At 46.7% G+C, this 21,972-nt stretch overlaps 1 protein-coding gene across 1 annotated transcript in view; it reads right to left on the bottom strand.

Moving 5' to 3' along the window:
• Positions 1-21,972, bottom strand: part of CMTM4 (CKLF like MARVEL transmembrane domain containing 4) — a 35,427-nt gene that overhangs the window by 7,513 nt on the left and 5,942 nt on the right. The window contains exon 2 of the mRNA XM_069968499.1: positions 754-930. Within this exon, the coding sequence (XP_069824600.1) occupies positions 754-930 (177 nt within the window). The remainder of the gene's footprint in view (positions 1-753; positions 931-21,972) is intronic.

Consider the following 21,972-nt stretch of genomic DNA (forward strand, 5'->3'; position numbering starts at 1 on the left):
TTCCTTAGTTCTTTGGGTTGTTTAATGCAATGCTTAGAGCTGAAAATGTATCAGCCAAAATTGATCTATGGATTATTAGAGATGACATATACAAATCTGTGAGGTAATGTTGAATGAAGAAAATACATGTAAAAAAATAATTTTTTAGTTTACCACAAAAAACCTCTGGGTACCTGGGGCCAACCTGGGGTACAGTCTGGGCAGATCAGTACAAAAGTGTAAAGATGTAAAGAGGTAAACTCCCCCTTTTAGTTTCAGCAAAGTGAAGCCCCTTCTCATTATACTTAAGTAGAGGATAATTTTATTAATTACCAAAATACCCAATAGGTGGATGGATCCAACTGAATGACCTACATGATCACTAGATTGAGGTTTTTGGTGTTTTATTTGGGGGGGGGGGGGGGAGACCATGCAAAACTATGAACTGGACACCCAAAATGCAGCACATTGGAGAGATAGAATGGATACAGCAAAACGGGTTGTCCAGCAGAAATTTTAAAAGGGGCAGACTTGGCGGAAAAAATAAATTAGCAGTCAAGGATGAGACACAGGAAATGGAAGTTGGGGTTAAGACAGGAATGGAAAGTGGAGATCAGTGAAGACCTGTTGAGCATCAGAACAGAAGGGGGATCATTCTTTCCCAGAGTGATGCATCTTGACCACACACACTAGAATGTATAAGGGACAGAAGAAAACCATGTAGACTTTTATATATAGTATAGTGAATGTGAGAAGGGCTTTCCAATGACTTACCGTCAGGATCCAGTTGATGTGAGGGACACGCTCGTGCAGAGACAAGCTAAACATGAGCAGCAGCACACCGGTCACCACAAAGGCGCTACAGCTGACAAACTCAAAGAAATACAGGCCTTCACATGGCGAGCACTCCATGATAGTCTCAATGCAGATGAAAGAGAGGAGAGACAAGACCTAAAGAGCAAAAGAAACAAAATAGGTCTGTTAAAGACTCTTTATTTTATTTTTTTTTTTTGGGGGGGAAACCCCTTTTTTTTTTTTTTAAAACTGTTTATTTAATTTTTTAAATTTTTTCTTATCAAAAAGCAACATAACAAGGATCAATCACAGAGAAATGCTTAGACATCTATAAGAAGCACATATCAATGTAGAAGGAGTACCAATTTTTCAATATTGACAATATGGTAACGGACGGACAAGAGCGGCCTAGTAAATGGGTACATATTACTGCTTCTCCTCTCAGTACTCAGGAGAGAGCACCTGTTCGCCAAAGGTGAAATGGCATAGCAAATCTCTGTAGTCAGACTATGTATTTTGAAACAGAAACACTGAAAAAACTGAACCAAACATACATACAAACATACAAACAAACAAACCCACAGACAGGGGGGAGACAGGGAAGAAACATTAGGAAGAGGTTAGGATGCCCAGGGTCGTGTCCCATGGTTCCCATATTTTCTCAAACTTTTCTACCCTATTGTCGTTCAGTGCAGTCAAGTACTCCATCCGCCTGATATCCCTAATCCTCTGGACTAGCATATCTCGGGATGGGGCCTGTGTATTCTTCCACATGGCAGGTATCGCGCATTTGGCCGCTGTAAGGATGTGCAGGAGGAGTCTGGCTTCAGGTTTTCTCAACCGTTTAGGTGGGACATTGAGTAGGTATGTCAGGATATCTAGTGGAAGTCGTGTGCGCAAGACCGAGTGTAATAAGTCTCTAACTACTCCCCAGTATTGTTGTATTAGCGGACACTCCCAGAATATATGTATCAGCGTGCCTGGCACTTGGGAGCATCTCCAACATAGGGGAGACGTAGCCGGGAACAAGCGGTTCAGTAAATCAGGAGTATGATACCAATGCATGAGGAGTTTGTATTGGTTCTCCTTGTAACTGACGCATGCCGAGGCCTTCGCCGCTTGGGACCATATAATTTGCCATAGTGTGAAAGGGATGCTTCTCCCCAGGTACGTCTCCCATTTGGACATGTAGCTCCAGCCTCGGGAAGGGTCATTAGGAGGGAAAGCTAGCAAGTTGTGTATACTGGTGATCAGTCCACTAGTAGACGTGTTTAGTTTGCACAACCACTCAAAGGGGGAAGGCTTGGAGAAAGGCCTGTCTCCGCACAGGGATGTTGCATATTGGCAGAGGTCGTCATAAAAGTGACAAGCCCTCGGGGGCAAGTCATATCTATCCTGAAGCTTAGAAAAAGGTAAGATAGTCCGCTTTAGAGGGTCTATGATGTCAGCAAAGTGGAAGGTTTTTGCACGTAGCCATGGGTCGACTGCTTCTGCCACCATACTGTTAGGAATGGCGGGGGTGTACAGGAAGGAGGTCAGGGGGGAGAATCGAGACTGTAATGCAAATTTATCCTTAGCCTCCACCCATATTTGTCTAGTCAGTCGCATGGGGCCTAGCATATCTCTATCTGGGATGTCTAGGAGGGGGTTCCAGATTAAGACCCCTGGATGAATGGGCGCCAGCCACAGCTTCTCAATCTGCGTCCATTTCGTGTACGCCCAAAGAGACGTCCACGCTGGGACTCTGCGGAGGTGAGTTGCTAAGTAATACCTATGGACATCTGGGAGTCCCAGACCACCATGTTCTGTTTTTGCTGTGACAATCTGAGCTGAAATTCTATGACGCCCATTCCTCCAGATGAATTTTAGGAGTACCTTCTGAAAAGAGGACATGAAGTTTTTGGAGATTGGGACAGGTAGGGTTTCGTACAAATAAAGAAGCTTCGGGAGGATGGACATTTTTACGGCCGCTATCCTTCCCAGGAGGGATAAGGGGAGAGAGTTCCATTTAGAGAGAAGCGCCGTCACTTCTTGCAGGAGTGGCGGGAAGTTAATTTTGAATAAGGTGGAGAAGGAGGAGGTTATGTTGGTTCCCAAGTACCGAAGGGCACTGTTTTTCCATTTGTAAGGGAAGGAGTATTGTAACGTCTCAGTCAGGGAAGGTGGAAGATTAATTGGCAAGGCTTCCGTTTTTGTCTTGTTGATTTTATAGCCCGATAACCTCCCATACTCGTCTAGGATGTTGTGTAAGTTAGGGAGGGAAGTATGGGGGTCACGTAGGGTCAACAGGATGTCATCCGCAAATAAAGATAATTTAAATTCTTTCTCATGGATCAGTATCCCTTTAACATCAGGGCTTAGTCGTATGCGAGCTGCCAGTGGCTCTATACAGAGGACAAACAGCAGGGGTGATAGGGGGCACCCCTGTCTGGTCCCATTATGTATGGATATGCGAGGGGACATGGCATGGGGGAGGCGCACTTCGGCAGTCGGGGAAGAATACAGGGAGCTTATTGCGGAAAGGAAGGGCCCGGAAAATCCAAAGGTTTTCAGTGTGGCCATCAGAAAGGGCCAGCCCAGCCTGTCAAAGGCTTTTTCCGCGTCTAGGCTCAGGAGGAGCCCTCCAGTCCTGGTTTTATTAAGGACGTCAATTAGGTCTATGGTTCTCCGTGTGTTATCCCCCGCCTGACGATTAAGCACGAAACCCACCTGGTCCTTATCAATGAGTTTCGGAAGGAGCGCTCCTAGTCTATTCGCCAGTAGTTTTGTGAAAATTTTAAGATCCGAGTTTAACAAGGAGATGGGTCGGTAACTGGCACAGTCTGTAGGATCTTTATTTGGTTTGGGCACGACCGTTATGTAGGAGTCAAGCATTCGTTGTGGAACAGGGGAATCGGAGAGGAAAGAGTTAAATAGGGGCAGGAGGTGCGGGGATAACTCAGTCGTGAAGGTCTTATAGTACGAGTATGGGAGGCCGTCAGGGCCTGGGGATTTCCCATTAGGGAGTTCCTTAAGTACCTCCGCAAGTTCCTCATGGGTGATCGGGCTGTTCAGGGTTGTCAGGTCCTCTGGTAAGAGGGTTGGCAACTGACAGGAGAGCAGGTAGTCCTGAAGGGCCCTCGCTCTGTCGTCCGGGCCGAGTGGTAGTTGGGAAGGCAGAGAGTATAGATTAGAATAGTAGTCAGCGAACAATGATGCCATACGTACTGGGTCGTATGTCAAACCCCCAGTGGGATCCTTAATGGCAAATGGCGAATTCATACATCTATTATCCCGGAGCTGGGCTGCTAATAGAGAGTGCGCTTTATTGGCTTTTTCGTAGTATTTATGTCTCGTGTAGGTCAGTAACTTTTCTACCTTCAGTATCGCCAAATCTTTCAGTTTTGCACGAGTTTCCACTAGCTGCCGGAGGATACGAACCGATGGGGAGGAGATCATTTGGGTCTCCAGTGTTCTGACCCTTGAAGCTAGGTTCTGCGCCTGAAAGTTTGCATCCTTCTTCAGCTTAGCGGAGAGTGCTATACAGTGCCCTCTAAGAACCGACTTATGGGCCTCCCACAGGGTTGCCTGTGAGGGCACACTGCCTACGTTTAATTGAAAGTAGTCATTGATACATTTTCTCAAGGAATCTCTATGGGCTGATTGTTTCACCAGGAGCTCGTTAAGGCGCCAATGGCAAACCCGACGAGGGGAATGTATATCCTTGAGATCTAGGACCACCGGGGAATGGTCTGACCAGGTAATCCCCGGGATGTCAACATGATCAGTCAGTCTCAGGCCCAAGATATTGCCAAAGAAAAAGTCAATGCGGGTATGGGTTAAGTGTGGGTGGGAGAAGAAGGTGAACGTCTTCTCGTTAGGGTGCGTCACCCTCCACAGGTCAAACAGGTCATGTCTCCTAATCAACTGTCGGAATTTCTGAGACGTGAGGCTTACTGTCTGCGGGGTGGGGCCAGGGGTCTGAGGGTGGCGGTCTGTCGAAGGCGAGAACGGGACGTTAAAATCTCCTCCCACCAGGAGGGTTGGAGAGGAGAGTGTGTTTGCCAGGGCGCTGACTTTATTAAATACTGTCGCTAGAAATTTCACCTGACCCGTGTTAGGGCTATACACATTACAGAGGATCACCGGGGAACCCTGTAGGGTACCAGCCAAAATAATGTAGCGGCCTCCTGTGTCTACATCTGAATGTGTGACCAGGAATGGGCATGATTTGGAAATCAGGATCGCTACCCCTGCCCTCTTTCTGTCTAATGTTGCTGAGTAGGTTGTCGGAAATTGATAATGGGCAAATTTGAATGTGCATGACCTATCATGGTGCGTCTCCTGGAGGAATACTATGTCCGCTTTTAGAGCTCTCAGCTCCCGAAGAAGAAGACGCCTCTTAACGTTTGAGTTGAGGCCCTTTACATTAAACGTAATCAGACGCACCATGACAGGGCACGAACAGATAGGATATCTCGCATACCTTGTGGACTACCAAGTGCGGGGGCCCGATAGGGGTAGGGCCGGTCCCATCTCCAGGCATAGGGAACAGCTGGGACTCGGAGGAAGGATACCTCAGTTCTAATAGAGAGGGGGGGAGGAAGGACAAAACATGAATACCACATAACAACATAAAAACACCACAGCCAGCAAAACAACAACAACATTTCTATTGTTTATGTGACCGTCAACTCAGTCGGACAGTCCCTATCCAGACAACCGTAGCAAATGTATTATATTAAAGGCCCTCTGAGACCCTATAAGGCCACCCAGGGGCTAGGAGGTCTGAGATAGGAAGGGGGGAAACGAGGCAGATGCCCCAGCTAACAGACACTTTACTGACTAAAGATTTGTATATACGAAAAAGTAAAAGGAAACACTCTTTCTACATCCAGCTCAGAGCTAACCCGCAATAAACAATAAAATTAAAACAGAATTAAGGCAGTTAAATGACAACTTGGAGAAAGTAAGGGGGGGACCCCTTTATGGTTAGGGAACATCCGCCATCAGACCTATCGATATCCAGTTCAGCGGGGGTTGGACCTCGGGGGGGATCGGAGGTCCGGGGGGGAGCGCAGCTGAGAACCCCGCTTTTTTCTTTGGCGAGTTGAGGACCACACTGGTCTGGGGGGAGGTGGTGGGGGGATCAGCTCCCAATCCGGTAAGTCTGGCATCGGAACATCCAGGGCAGAGCAGAACTGTTCCAAGTCCTCTGCAGAGCGCAGGGTCAGGGTCGCTCCATTTCGCCGGACGTTGAGGCTGAAGGGGAACCCCCAACGATAGGGGATATTCCGATCCCTAAGACATTGTAGCAATGGACGTAGTAATCTGCGTTTCTGGAGCGTCACCCACGACAGGTCAGGAAGGAGCTGAATGTAGGTTCCACGGAAGCTAATATCATTCAACTCTCTGGATTTTTGCATAATGGCTTCTTTAAGCATGAAATCAGTCACACAGCAAATTATGTCCCTTGCTTGGGAGTTTCCAGCTCTAGGTCTGAGGGCTCTGTGAGCCCGGTCTAGCTTTATCTCGTGGTCCCGTGGTGTACCCAGGATTTGATTAAACAAAGCCGAAAGAATTTCTCTCAGGTCTTCAGCATGTGGGGATTCAGGGAGGCCCCTAACGCGTATGTTGTGCCTGCGCCCCCTATTATCAAGGTCTTCTAGGTGGCGTTGGTAGTCCCCCAAAGCATTATGTTGTGCCAGAACGGTGGACTGTAGGTCCATTATGTAGGATCTGGTATCATCATGTTCAGTCTCTAGGGAATCCACCCTGTTTCCCACCTGCTGCAGGTCATGGCGCAATGCTGCTATTTCCCCTCGGCATGCTGCTTTAACTTCTTGTATTAGGGCCTTAAAGTCCTCTTTGGTGGGTATATTATTAAGGTATTTACTCAGGGGGTGGTCAGGGGCCATAATGTCCTCATCAGACTCTGACTGCCGCGACCCCCATGTCCCTACAGTTCCTGCATGGGGGGACTCAGTGTGCTCCAGTGCCTGTGTGCTGTCCTCAGAGCCCGTAGAGAACCAGTCTGGGGGGGAGGAGGACGGTGTAGGCGGGGGGGTCACTCTAGGGCCCTTGGTCTTATGTGGGGGCCTGGGCGGCAGTGGAGGTTGCTGCGGCGGGGCAGGAGGGACCGGGTCCTTTAAAGAGGCGGCCGGTTCCTCGGCTGTAATGGCGGCCGCCACGTGTGGGGCCGGGTTACCTCGGTCCTCGCCGCCGTCACCAGATGCCAGGCTGCCGTGGTCGGAGGCAAGATGGGGTGAGTCCAGGGCTCTCTCGGACGTCTCCACTGCCTCCGAGTGCCGGGTTGGAGAGGGAGGATGTTCCGCAAGCCGCTGCAGCGCCTGGCGCCCTGCCGGCGCCATCTTGGAGTGTGCGGCGGCCTGGTCCGAGACCAGGAAGGTGTCCAGGGGACCTGAGATGACGGCTCCCGGAGCCGGAGGCTTGGTGGCCGTCTTCTGGGAGCCTCTTCTGGTCATGGTCAGAGTGTGTGGGGTCCCGATAACTGCGGGTAAACTGCCTGGCGGGTCAGCTCTGAGCGGAGCTCTGAAACGTGCGTCCGCTCACTCCGGCATCTAGACACGCCCCCCGTTAAAGACTCTTTATACCTCTGATAAATGCAACTGTATAGACATAGGGTAACAGCTGTCATCCATAGAATGCCCTATCTGAGGGGAATATCTGGATATCTTGTTATATAACTGCAGATACCAGATGTTAACCATTCTTATAACTATTTTTAATTTTAGGTAGAACTTGAGGTGGCAGAGACAGAAGTTTTATGTCTGGAGTTACGGGTCCTTGTGAAGTTTTTGTTTCTCTAGGGAATGTCTGGAAAGGACATTCACTGATACGTCACACACACACACACACACTAGGGGAGAAGTGTCAATCCTACAGAACTGTCACAGCCTGGGTTTATCATTTCAAGATAGCACATTTCACCATTGAAGATGAATCCCATCGTGGGCGCCCTACAACCTCGACAGACCCAGCAACAAGCTTATGTCCCTGCCATCTCCACTTCTACCAGAAATTAATTAAAGTTATAAAAATGGTAAACATCTGATATTTCCAGAATCACAGTATTTGCACATAAGATATCAAACCATAAAAAGAAGTGGCGAATATATATATATATATATATATATATATATATATACACACACATATATACACACACAGCCCAACAGATGCCAACAATTTCCCCCTTTCCCCTAAAAGTGTTTTTTTAGTTTTGTTGTAAATGCTGCAAATTTTCGGCATGTCATTTCTACTGCTGAGAATATGCAGTATTTCCAACAAGGTGAAATAGTAGCCTAAAGTGGCTACCAAACTTGTCATTTTGATCATCTGCCAACAATTACACAACCTTGAAATGTAAAAAAAACAAAAAACACGAATGCCAATTTTGCCAATGTACATAGGCCTCTCGTATGTCTAACCATTACAGAACAAAGATGGGATTTCTCAACATTTGCGTTTAGCACACTATCCCATTCTATATCATAATAGAAAAAGATATATGTCTTTGCAAGGAATAAAAAAAAAACTGGTTTCACACTCCTTATAAATAATATATGGTCTGCCTTTCAGAAAGACCTCCCGAAGGAGTCTCCATCACAAAGAATTAAGGTTCCCTGACGAAGGAAGCAAAAAGTCAATATTTCCCTTCTGGAGTGTCAGAAAGAATACATCACATCAGCGAGAGACTGACTACCCGCCTGTCATCTATAGACACAGCCACTAACCTGGAAGCTATCTGAGGTGCCACAGCAAAGGTCTGAACACTTCATATACAGGCGGCGGGAAGTCAATGTAACATTTATTGGGCTACTTGAGAGTGCAAACTTAACACGTTCGTTTCTCACAAGGAGAAGTTCCTGTGAAACGCTCATCAAAGTGTTATGGGAAATAGTAGCAACATTTACCATAGAGGTGTATTAAGCAGTGCTCACCAGCACAATGTAGCCTCCTAACAGCTGGAGGGTCCCAAGCTGCAGACCTGGACTGGAGAAGTAATCTCTCCATACTTCACCTTGTAAAGGGGGCTAGTTTAGATTAGGGTAGCTTCACACGTACCGGATTCTCAGCGGATTTGACAATGCAAGTTTGCAGCGAAATCTGCTGCGAATCCTGGTACCATAAACTTCAATATGGTTACAGCACAGCAGCACTGATTGGCTCATGGGGACAGACGGGAGGCGGGAGCCTTACATGCAGCCACAGCACCGAGCAGGTAATGTATGATGTGGGTGGCAGGGGGTTAAAGGGGCCGGGTTACATACTCACAGTGGAACGAAAACTTCACAGTACAAGGATTGGCAGCGGATTTCACTGCAAACTTGCAGCGTGAAATCCCCTGTGAATCTGGTACATGTGAAGCTACCCTTTAAGGGGTAGTGCGGTGCTACATATTTATTCACTAAATAACACACATTACAAAGTTATACAACTTTGTAATGTGTGTTATTTAAGTGAATGGCCCCCTTTCCGATGTTGCGTCACAGATGTGGAGACAAGTGTTCTTGACTTGTAACTTCCTGACACTTCTTACATAGTCTGTGGATATGCCATAAATGTTACTGAGATGGAATACCATTTCACAGGTCCGGCCACTGTCTGGGATAAGCATTTATAGCTACACTAAACATTTCTAATGCAAACTGCAAATGTTGCAAGGAAATACACAAAGTTGTAACATAAACATGTGGATCAAACATGACGGGGAAACTACTGTCACTTCAGGTGACTGAATCACAAAACTAAAATCAGTGGGGAAAATGTGAACCCTTATAATTGGCTAATTCTCAGAGAGACTCAAGCAGGCGCGTGATGAGGGAGCGTGGACAGGTAAGCATTTATTGCTGGCACGGCACCTAATTAGTTAAATGTGGTTGTCACTACATTCTGGCAATGAAATGAAAATCTGCTGTGAGAATGCAGAGCCATAGACTATAATGGTACAGAGAATTGCAGTGGATTTCACTGTAAAACTTGCAGCATGAAATCCGCTGTGAAATTGTTACATATGGGGGTGCTCTAAGGGTACGTTCAGACTGAGTAAATCAGTGTGAACATACCATAAAAGGGTGAAAAAAAAAAAAGTTTGGAAATTATTCACTGTATCATAATCTGCCATCTAATGAAAAGTAAGTACTTTGTATATGGAGTAGACATTTTTCCCCCAGCTAAACCTCTTTAGTGTTATAAGTGCAAATCCCCTGCATTTCAGCACCCCATATGAGTTTACATTGGCTCTTTATTTCACCTTCCACATCTAAAAAGACAACAGACTAGGTAGGAAACTCTCACTATGGATCACGTTACCAGAGCATGAAAAGAAAAAAAGTCCTGCCAACATGACAAGCATTGTAGAGATTCGGGTGGACAGTCCTACACAGGGGGGTATAACATGAGCCATAGTTGATGGGACTTATGTAAGGTGTGATGTAAATGATTCAGCCCACACCATCTTGTTGTATTCTAATGTCGATGGCCTAAGGCACTCTACAAAAGAGGATAAGTGAACGCCCTATGGAAGGAGAGCATGCCGATAAACTTGGTTATCCGGCTCTACTGCTGGATTTCATGTAGCATCTTCCTCTGGTAAATTCTGTGAAAACTCTATATTTTAGCAGATTTACAAAGGCTGTATCCAACCTTGGCACTATTCTGTTCAGTTTAAATATCCAACCATTTTTTTTTAATATGTTGAAATGATTGTGTGACCTTAAAGGGGCATTTATTCACATTAATGCAGATACATAGAAGTGGACGGGCGACAGCCTGTTTCGCATGCGTTCCTGCACGCTTCCTCTCGGCATTGATGTAAATAAATGCTTTACTGCTTTTATGAAGTACAAGTGGTGAGTGCCTCATCTTTCTGCCACCTGTTCTATGCATACTTTGTTATATGGACTATACTGGATGATAGAACACCACCAGCAGTACAAGGGTCCTAGGAATAGTACAGGTGGTCCAGCTCCTCTGCAGTAGTGCCGAGAAATATGCCCATGGTGAGAAAATAACAGACTATTCTTACCTTTCCACAATCCCCCATCCTCCTACAGAATGTTCGGGTCCCTGGCTGAGCGATACACTTCAGAGACTGACTAGTCTGGAGGTGACAGCCCACTTAGCAGAAATGAATGCCCTTGTTGCGATCGAAAGAGAGCACAGTATGGATCTTCTCTCTCTCTCTCATGTATATTAGTCACAACTCAACAATACTCAGCGCAGGCCTATTAAAAATGAATAAATTAAACTACCCCTTATACCGTAACTTCCCCTAGTATGAGCTACTCCCAAGTGTTGGCACCTAGCTAAACCAGAGTTGTTCCTACTCTACTTCAAATCTCCAAAAGAGGACCTATTTAAACCTTTACTGCTGGAAAATTGACACAGCATCTATAAAGTATCAGAAGTCCTTCCAAGACCCAGAATCCCTTTCTGCTCCAGTGATCAGAGCAGGGAGTTGTGCAGGCATAATCCATGTACAGCAGATGGGTTATAAATATTCTCTCTGGATGTTTACAGCGTATGGTCTATTGATTCTCTGAGGAGGAAGGAAACCTGTTATTATGTTCTCAGAAGTTCCTTGAGAACAGCTCTCCTGTGTACCCGTCACTGCTGGCTTCATATACTGGTAATGGTTGTGGCTCTGCACAGATTCACTTTATTTCCCTGAAGATATATATTCCCATATTATAAGGAAACTGACTGTTCAGAATCACTAGTATTGCCCAGACACATAAATACAGTAGAATGGTGCCTATGTTTTTTCTGTCCAGGTCCATATTATATGTAAAAATTATTTTTGTTCTCCATTCAGTGTCCACGAGGAATGTCTGACTGATGGTGCCACCATGCCGTGCCCGCCCTGCTAAGTCCCAATGCCCCCTGGGTTTTCTTGCAGTAGGATTGACAAGTGGCATGCCTTCTGTAGCCAAATATATACCACTCCCTGAGTCTGTGTTCACACATTGCAGGTGCATGTACCATTGTTGTACATCATAAATACAGCTGCAGTACTGTGACAGTACTGCAAAGAAACTACAACATGTCAACACCGCCCAGCAGGTGCCATTGTAACAAGATTCCCAATATTACACCCTTCACTGTCAGTGGCTTTGGGGCGTATTCACATGTTTAGGTTTTTAGTTGCAAATACTGAATAGAAAGCCAATAACAGATCATAAATGTATAAGGCTTAGTTCACACTGTTTTTGTTGTGTTTTTAAAACCAGCTTGTTTGGTTTGATTGGTGTGCTCATTGAAAAGACTTGGAAGTACATCAACTAAAATAAGAAAAATACTTAATGTTTATCCTTCAATCATCCGCACGCAATGATCAGGAAATGTGCCCATCCCTCCACATCTCAGGAGGCTTATTTAGAAGAAGTGGAAAAGCTTGAAGTGAGCACCGAGGAGCAGACGGGTTCACTCCCTGGACAACACCCTCAATAGACTGTATAAAGTGGTATATATCCTAATCAAGATCATCTCTGATTCTTATGTCCCTTTTAGATATGAGCAAACCGGGTTGGGGTTCGAGTCGATCTGAACCTGAACGTTCGGTATTTGATTAGCGGGGGCTGCTGAACTTGGATAAAGCTCTAAGGCATGTTTTCCAGACAACCTTAGAGTTTTATCCAAGTTCAGCAGCCACCGCTAATCAAATGCCGAACGTCCGGGTTCGGATCGACTCGAGCATGCTCATCTCTAGTCCCTTTACAAAAGTTGGTGGGTATGACTAGAGCAGCATGCTATTATTTCACCACCGCTGCAGAATACGTTGTCCTCTTATGCGGTCAAGTGAGCGGTCGAGTTCCGTTGCCTGCTTGCTTCCATTGAAATAATAGGTACACTTAAAACGCTGCCACCATTGTTCTAGAAACCACAATGTAAGTGGCAGATTTGCCAGCCCAACAGTTTTACAGACCCCACTGACTACAGTCACGTTTCCACAAATGCGTTCAGAATGTGATCTGAATGCTATGAAAACCGCTAATACAAGAAACATTTTGGAGCTTTTGGGGGATGGGGTAGATTCTGGCAGACTTAAAGGAGAAGTCTGGTGAAAATGTTTTATTAGTGTATTGTATTGCCCCCTAAAAGTTATACAAATCCCCAATATACACTTATTACGGGAAATGCTTATAAAGTGCTTTTTTCCTTGCACTTACTACTGCATCAAGGCTTCACTTTCTGGATAAAATGGTGATGTCACGACCTGACTTTCAGAGCTGTGCGGGCTGTGGCTGCTGGAGAGGACGATTGCAATGGGATGCTCAGTGTCCCTCCAGTACCCTGTGTCCCTCAGTGTCCCCCTGCCATCATCCTCTCCAGCAGCCACAGCCCGCACAGCTCTGGGAGTCGGGTCGTGACATCACCATTTTATCTAGGAAGTGAAGCCTTGATGTAGTAGTAAGTGCAGAGGAAAAAGCACCTTATGTGCATTTCCCATAATAAGTGTATATTGGTGATTTGTATAACTTTTTGGAGGGCAATACAATACTTTAATAATCAGTGGTACCTTGGATTAAGAGAAACTTGGATTGAGACTGTTTTGCAAGAAGAGCTCACAGTTTTTCAAAATTGAGACTTGGTTTAAGTGCATCGCTTTGTTTTAAGAGCTCCCTGTACTAGGATGCACAGTTCAGGTACCAGAACATCAAATGCTGATTGCTAAATTATTACTTATAGCACAGGTGATTCTTATTAAACATTGGTTGATATAGAAGAACCCCCTATATACGAATGGTTACATTTGGTAGATAAGATCAGAGGTTACGAAAAGATGTATTTCTTAAATAGTGTTAAGGGAAAGAGAAGATTTGGAAAAATTTTGAATATTTGGTTAGATTCGTAGGTAACTGTTAAATTGTTTATTTTTTTTTCTTTTTCTTCGCCTCGCTCTACTCCCCTTGGATTCACCACAAGGGATAGGGTGGGAAGGTGGGGTTTGTCGGGAGGTAAATAGTTTTTTGTTTGTATTTGTATACAAGTCAATCTGGCTTATAGAGAATATGATCTGTTTATGTATTAGTAGGGTTTTCACATTGTTTAGAAACCCTATTTTGTTCTGCATGTTCCTTGTAACTGAATTTTTTTCTATGGAAAACTTAAAGCGACTCTGTACCCACAATCTGTCCCCCCCAAACCACTTGTACCTTCGGATAGCTGCTTTTAATCCAAGATCGGTCCTGGGGTCCGTTTGGCAGGGAATGCAGTTATTGTGCTAAAAACAACTTTTAATCCAGCAGCACTGTTTCTAACGGCCGGGGCTTACATTTGTATATGGATTAGGCTGGCACACCCTCTCAGTCCTTCCTCCCCACCCTCCTCATTATTAGGAATGATCCAGGAACATTAACTGCTGTTTGAGCTTTGCACAGGTGTATTAACGATCCAGCCCATGTTCATTATACACACAGGTGGGGAATAGGAAGCAATCTGCCTGAAGCATTCCTAATGATGAGGAGGGTGGGGAGGAAGGACAGAGAGGGTGTGCCAGCCTAATGCATATACGAATGTAAGCCCTGGCCATTAGACACAGTGCTGCATGATTAAAAGTTGTTTTTATGACAATAACTGCATCCCCTGCCGAACGGACCCCAGGACAGATCTTGGGTTAAAAGCAGCTATCCAAAGGTACAAGTTGTTTGGGGGGGGGGGGGTCATATTGTGGGTACAGAGTCGCTTTAATAAAGAAGTATTTTAACAAGTATTTAACTGGGTGGGAGGGGGAGTGGAAGTGGGGTAGGGGCATGGTCTGCATAGCGTTGTCCACAGCACGATACTCTGACACAGAAAGTCTCCCTCACCTTAGCAGATCCACTTTAGGTTGGGGCTTGCATCAGGGGACAGGACTGTGGAGGTAATCTCTCCATAGCTGTAACCCCTCTCTCCCCGGACAGAGAGTGCTGAAATACTGTGTCCACATCTGTCCTGCTCATTCCTTCATGCTCCCTGCAGTCTCTGTCCGCCCTTGTGTTTCCCATCCTCTCCATTCCTGCTATAATTTGCCTGCACTTACACTCAGCTATACGCACTGCTGCTATAATGTGCCTGCACTTACACACACCCCTTCCCCATTGCTGTCATGTGACCACACAGACCTCTGACAGCAGCCCTGCTTCTCTATTGTAGCCTGTTGTACTACGCTACTGCATTATGGGGATCTGCAGTACCATCCTGTATCTACAAACTGCTGCAGTATTTTTCAGGTTAATGCAGTTTTACCTGTTATTCAGAATTTGAAAAAAAAAAAAAAAAACATTTTTGGGGTGTGGAACCAATTTTCTGCATTGCAATTATTTCTTATGGAAAAATTTGCTTTGGTTTAAGAGCGATTCGGATTACAAGTGTGGTCCTGGAACGAATTATGCTCGTAATCCAAGGCACCACTGTGTGTATGTGTGTAATTATATATGTGTGATATTATAAGTTACTGTACAGTAATAAAGAGGATGGGAAACACAAGGGCTAACAGAGACTGCAGGGAGCATGAAGGAATGAGCAGGGTATATGTGGGCACATACATGCAGCGCTCTCTGTCCGGGGAGAGAGGGGTTACAGCTATGGAGAGATTACCAACACAGTCCTGTCCCCTGATGTAAGCCCCAGCCTGAAGTGGATCTGCTATGATTTGGAAGATGAGGGAGACTTCCTGGGTCAGAGTACAGAGCTGTAGACCATGCTATGCAGACCTTGCCCCTCCCCCACTCGCCCTCCCACCCATCATAGGGAGCTCTTAAACCAAAACAATGCTCTTAAACCAAGTCACAATTTAAAAAAACTGAACTCTTAAACCAAAACGCTCTTAAACCAAGTTACTCTTAAACCAAGGTACCACTGTATATAGAAGTAGATTAACATATATCAGATCAAGAATGTAAAAGCAAAGTTTTGATATTTTTAGGCGGCAATTGCACTTTTTATTTCGGTCAGGGTTAACCTGCAGTTCAGCATTTCCAGATCAGATTTCCTGCTTCAAGAAAGGTAAAGATTGTGTTTAATTTATGATGTAACTAAGATAAATCTAGCATTAGCATTGCTCATGCTGCGTTTACACAAAACGATTATCGTGCAAATTCGCACGATAACGATCAAATCTGAACGATAATCGTACGTGTAAACGATGCAATCAAACGACGAACGAGAAATCGTTCATTTTGATCTTACAACATGTTCCAAAATAGTCGTTCGCAAAAAATTTGCAGATCGTTCCGTGTAAACAGTCGTTTGCCGATTTAACCAATGTGTGAGATAGGCTTAAGCGATCGCAAAACGATCCAGAGCGAATTTCCGTACGATATATTGTACCGTCTAAACGCTGACCGTTGTGAAAAAAAATCGTTACTCCGACATCGTTAATCGTACGATCGGGCCAATTATAGTTTTGTGTAAACGCAGCATTAGATTTGCTAATTGGGGGGGAGGAAACTGGTGCAGGTGAGCATAGTCTATTACTTTTAACATCAACACTATATCAAAGTGACTATATTTTTGCAGCAGAATGGATCACAGTCAGAAAGTTGTGCCATAGACTTTAGGAGTAATCAGTATTGAAGCAGATTTTAATGCGATATGGTACATGTCAATGGACCCTTAAAGTGACACTGTCACCCCCTTTGAGCATTCTGACATCTCTACACAGGTGTAAAGGGTAAATTTAGCGGTTTTCATACCTTATTTCATATCATATGTCATGGTGCTTGTTCAAGTAAAAAATGGTTGGCCCGACATAAAGGGGGTGGGGTCTAGACCTTTTGGCCAGCCTGTTCCAATGACCGGCGAGGAGGCGGGTCCAACTGTGGCATTGTGGGCAGGGCCAAGTGGTGCTAATGCCACGCCCACTTAACACAATCTGCAGTTGATAAAAGATGACTTTTTACATGAACAAGCACCATGACGTATGATATAAAATAAGGTATGAAAACCGCTAAATTTACCCTTTACACCTGTGTAGAGATGTCAGAATGCAAAAAGGAGGTGACAGTGTCACTTTAAAGCATACCTGTCATTAAGTGTGCAGTTGTTCCTGTTTATGGAAGACCGTGCAGGAGTCCTAATCTGATTCAATAGGGCTTGTGCACGGAACTCATCCTACATGGTTGTACCCAAGGCCGGCCTTAGGGGTGTGTGAGCAGGGCGCTGTGCACTCCCAGCAGGAAGAGGGCGCCAACTGCAGCCTCCTGAGCCGCCTCCGCACAGCAAGAGACAGCAAGGAGAAATCTCCTCCCCTCGGAACATGTGACTGCAGCCTGGCCCCATCCCTCGCTCCCACAGAGTCTTCCAGCCAACAGATGCCCATAACCCCTCCCCCCTCCGGATTGAGAGAGATCAGCAGTGTGATCCTCCACTCTATCTCCTCTTCATGGCAGAGACATCCTCCACTGCTACTTCTGTGTGAGTATATGTATCTGTCTGTGTGTTAGTGGAGTATGTGTGTGTGTGTTAGTGCTTATGTGTGCCTGAGTAAAACTACTAGTCCCAGCATGCCCTGACAGCCTGTGTAGAATAGGGATGTCACGATACCAAAATTTTGAGTTCGATACCGATACCAGCTTTCGGATTTCGATACTCAATACCAATTCGATACTAAATAAAAAGTTTGAGAAAAAAACACGTAAAAATACAAATATAATTTCCCTTTTCCCTGACTACAGATATGTTCCCCCCATGCACAACATTTTTATTTATGTGACTTCTTGATCACTTTGTTACATTTTATAGTTCGGACAATTCACATGTAATGGATACATGTATGTTCTTTTTTTTTTTTTTTTTTTACTTTTTTTTTTGAAAAAAAAGGGAAAAGGGGGGATTATTAGAACCTTTATTTTTTGTTTTATTTTAAAACACTTTTTTTTACATTTTTTATTCCCCTCTAACCTCAAGCATACCTCCCTGTGCACAACAACTCCCAGAATACCTTCTTGTGGGGAGTTGTAGTGCACAGGGAGGAATGCTAGGAGTTGTAGTGCATAAGAAGGTATGCTGGGATGTTTTGAAAGGCTGCTGCCGCGCAACTGCAACTCCCAGCATACCTCCTTGTGCACTACACCTCCCAGCATAACTCCTGGTGAACAACAACTTCCAGCATAATTCCTTGTGCTTTGCAACTCCCCACAAGAAGGTATGCTGGGAGTTGTAGTGCACAAGGAGGTATGCTGGGAATTGCAGTTGTGCAGCTCCTGACACAACTCTGTGCAGCATACATTCTTGTGCACTACAACTCCCAGCATGCCTCCTCGTGCACAAAGAGGTATGCTGGGGGATGTAGTGCATAAGGAGGTATGCTGCTGGGAGTTGTAATGCATTAGCAGCCTCCTGGCACAACAACTCCCAGCATGCCTCCTTGTGAACAACAACTCCCCACAAGAAGGTATTCTGGGAGTTGTTGTGCCACTGTATCGGTGGGCCTCGCGGGAATGGAGGGGCGGCGACAGGATTGTGGACCCGGAGGTTGGGGAACTGGCTGGTGTAAGGGACCGCTGCCGCAGCACCGGCGGGTCCCGTATTTGGAATGGTTGAATGACTGCTGCCCGCGGGATTGCGGGCCGCAGTCATTAGCAGTGAGGGGCCGATCCATATGCAGCAGACTCGTGCTGCATATGGAGCGGCTCTGCAGGGGTTAAATGCCGCTGTCGGTTATGACAGCGGCATCTACCCTTTAGGGCAGGGGTACTCAACAACTTTTAGTGAAGGTCCACTTACCGGGGTCTATTGTCAGGTGAAGGTCCGAGCTGAACATCAGTAGGAAACGTGTTTTGTTACTTTGTCACAAACGTTCAACTATTTATATACAAAATTGCTGCTTATTAGCGGGAAAATTGGCATTTTTTTCTCTCTCACCAGGCCTTTGATATTAGGTACAAAGGGGGTGACTGCCCTGGTAGTATATAGCCCCCCTGTTGCTCCCCCAGTAGTGTATAGCCCCCCCCTGTGCGCTCTCCTTCAGTAGTATATAGCCCCCTGTTGCTCCCCCAGTAGTATATAGCCCCCCTGTGCGCTCTCCCCCTATAGTATATAGCCCCCTGTGAGCTCCCCCCAGTAGTATATAGCCTCCCCGTGTGCTCTCCCCCTGTAGAATATAGCCCCCTGTGAGCTCCCCCCAGTAGTATATAGCCCCCCTGTAGTATATAGCCCCCTGTGCGCTGTCCCCCAGTAGTATATAGCCCCCTGTGAGCTCCCCCCAGTAGTATATAGCCCCCCTGTGCTCTCCCCCTGTAGTATATAGCCCCCTGTGAGCTCCCCCCAGTAGTATATAGCCCCCGTGAGCTCCCCCCAAGTAGTATATAGCCCCCCTGTGAGCTCCCTCCTGTAGTATATAGCCCCCTGAGAGCTCCCCCTGTAGTATATAGCCCCCTGAGAGCTCCCCCTGTAGTATATAGCCCCCCCATGCGCTGTCCCCCTGTAGTATATAGCCCCCTGTGAGCTCCCCCCAGTAGTATATAGCGCCCCTGTGCTCTCGCCCCAGTAGTATATAGCCCCCCTTGTGCTTTCCCCCTGTAGTATATAGCCCCTGTGAGGTCCCCCCTGTAGTATATAACCCCCTGTGCGCTCCCCCCAGTAGTATATAGCCCCCTCAGTAGTATATATCCCCCTGTGAGGTCCCCCCTGTAGTATATAGCCCCCTGTGCGCTCCCCCCAGTAGTATATAGCCCCCTCAGTAGTATATAGCCCCCTGTGAGGTCCCCCCTGTAGTATACAGTCCACCTGTGCGCTCTCCCCTTGTAGATGCCCCCCAGACAGAAAAAAAAAATAACAAAAACAACTCACCTAGCACCTCGTTCCCCGCTGTGGCTGTCCTCGTCTCTTCCCGTCGGTCCGGGCCCCGGCTGATACGCGCTCTGTAGGGATGTCCCGGGGATTCCCCAGCAGAGCGCGCATCAGTGACCTCAGCGTACGCCGCCGGCCTGCACTTCCGGGAAGGACAGGCCGCCAGCGTACACTGAGGTCTGTGGTGCGCGCTCTGCTGGGGAATCCCTGCGACGTCCCCAGAGAGCGCGTATCAGCCGGGGGCCGGACCGACACTGCCCCCAGCCCCACAGGCGTACTGACATCTAAGGACAGTACGCCTATGGGGCGGGAGGCAGTGCGGTGGGGAGCGGGACCTCCTAACCGCCCCGGGACGGACCGGATCCGGGGCGGTTAGGAGGTCTGACCAGGGGTCCGGACAGCTGGCCTCCGCAGTCCGGGTTCGGACCGCGGTCCGCCAGTTGAGGACCCCTGCAAATAGCCGGCACTAGTGATCGCTGTGTGCCGGCTATTTAAATTTGGCGCCGCCGGGAGCGGAGAGCTCGCGGGCGGAGGAGGGGACACCAGGGGGCAGGGGGCGGCACATAGAGAACACGGCCGGCGCTCAGGTAGCTGCCGGCCGTGTTCTCTGCACCATACTTCATGTTAATCTGCACTATTATGCAGATTAACATGAAGTATCGATACCAGGAAATCCTGGTATCGAACCGTTTTTCTGACCGAAATATCGATAGTAGTATCGATATTTCGGTGCATCGTGCATCACTAGTGTAGAACTACTAGTCCCAGCATGCCCTGACAGCCTGTGTAGAACTACTAGTCCCAGCATGCCCTGACAGCCTGTGTAGAACTACTAGTCCCAGCATGCCCTGACAGCCTGTGTAGAACTACAGCTCCCAGAATGCCCAGACAGCCTTGTGTAACTACAGCTCCCAGCATGCCCTGGCAGCCTGTGTATAACTACTACTACTCCCAGCATGCCTGTGTAGAACTACTACTCCCAGCATGCCCTGGCAGTCTGTGTAGAACTACAGCTCCCAACATGCCGTGACAGCCTGTGTAGAACTACAGCTTCCAGCATGCCCAGGCAGCATGTGTAGAACTACTACTCCCAGCATGTCCTAACAGCCTGTATGTGTATAACTACTACCCCAGCCTGCATGTTTATAACTACTACTCCTAGCATGCCCTGACATCCAGTCACCCCCAGCAGCCCCAGTTCCCCTCAGTCACACCCAGTCTGCCCCAGTCACAGGGGGAGCACTGTTAAACTGGGAAGCAATACTGTTGTCTCAAACGTCATTAAAATAGTATCTGCCACTGTGAGAAAAAAAAAATTCTGTTTAATTAGCAAAAAAATATTTTTAAAAAATTGAGATTTAAAATCGAGAATTGTCCAAATAAAATTTTTATTTTTTGGCCATATCGCCCAGCCCTACTAGCAGTATGCCCCTGTGTGGCTGTGGTAGAACAACAACAATTCCCAGCATGCCCCTGTGTGGCTGTGGTAGAACTACAACAACTCCCAGCAGGCCCCTGTGTGGCTGTGGTAGAACTACAACTCCCAGCATGCCCCTGTGTGGCTGTGGTAGAACTACAACAAACCCCAGCATGCCCCTGTGTGGCTGTGGTAGAACTACAACAAACCCCAGCATGCCCCTGTGTGGCTGTGGTCACAGTGTGTGTATAAACAGTGTGTGCCCGTGTAAGCAGTATATACAGTGTATGTATAAGTGTCTGTATTTATGTGTATATGTGCCTGAATGTTTGTCTGTGCTTGGGTGTATGTATGTGTTTGTACATATGTGACTGGATGTATGTGTGTGTGTGTGTGTGTGTGTGTGTGTGTATATATATGTCTGTAAGGCCTCTTCAGCTTCCTCCCAGCCCGTCCCCAGCTTAGCTCTTGGAGTCCATGTGCCATGAGATGCGATGGTGGCACACATGTAAAGTTCATAGCTTTTCTGGTGACTTCTCTAGCGATCTGTCATGTCCTCTCTCCGCAGTTCTACTGTACATCAGTAATACCGTAATAAAATATTATTGGGGAAGCTGGGGACATCTGTGGGATGTGACCATAGTAGTAGTAAGTGGCTGCAGTCTGAGAGTTTAGGATCCTATAAATGAGGCTGCCGGCTGCCCAGTAGAATTGTCAGTGCTGAGAGAAGAGATGACAGATCCTGTGCGGTGAGACACAGAAGTAGCTGGATAAAGTGTGAAGGTTACCATACTATCACCACCGCATCTCACAGTACATGGGCTCCAAGACATAGGCTGGGGATGGGATAGGCAATCAGCCTGGGGGGGGGCCTGTAAAGTGAAGCTGGCTCAGCTGCCCCTAGGGACCAATCAGATCCCACCTCTCATTCCTCACAGACTCTTTGGAGAATGAAAGGTGGAATCTGATTGGTTGCTAGGGGCAACTGAGCCAGGTTCACTTTA

Source organism: Dendropsophus ebraccatus, chromosome 4 (assembly GCF_027789765.1).
Source record: "Dendropsophus ebraccatus isolate aDenEbr1 chromosome 4, aDenEbr1.pat, whole genome shotgun sequence".
Taxonomy (NCBI): domain Eukaryota; kingdom Metazoa; phylum Chordata; class Amphibia; order Anura; family Hylidae; genus Dendropsophus; species Dendropsophus ebraccatus.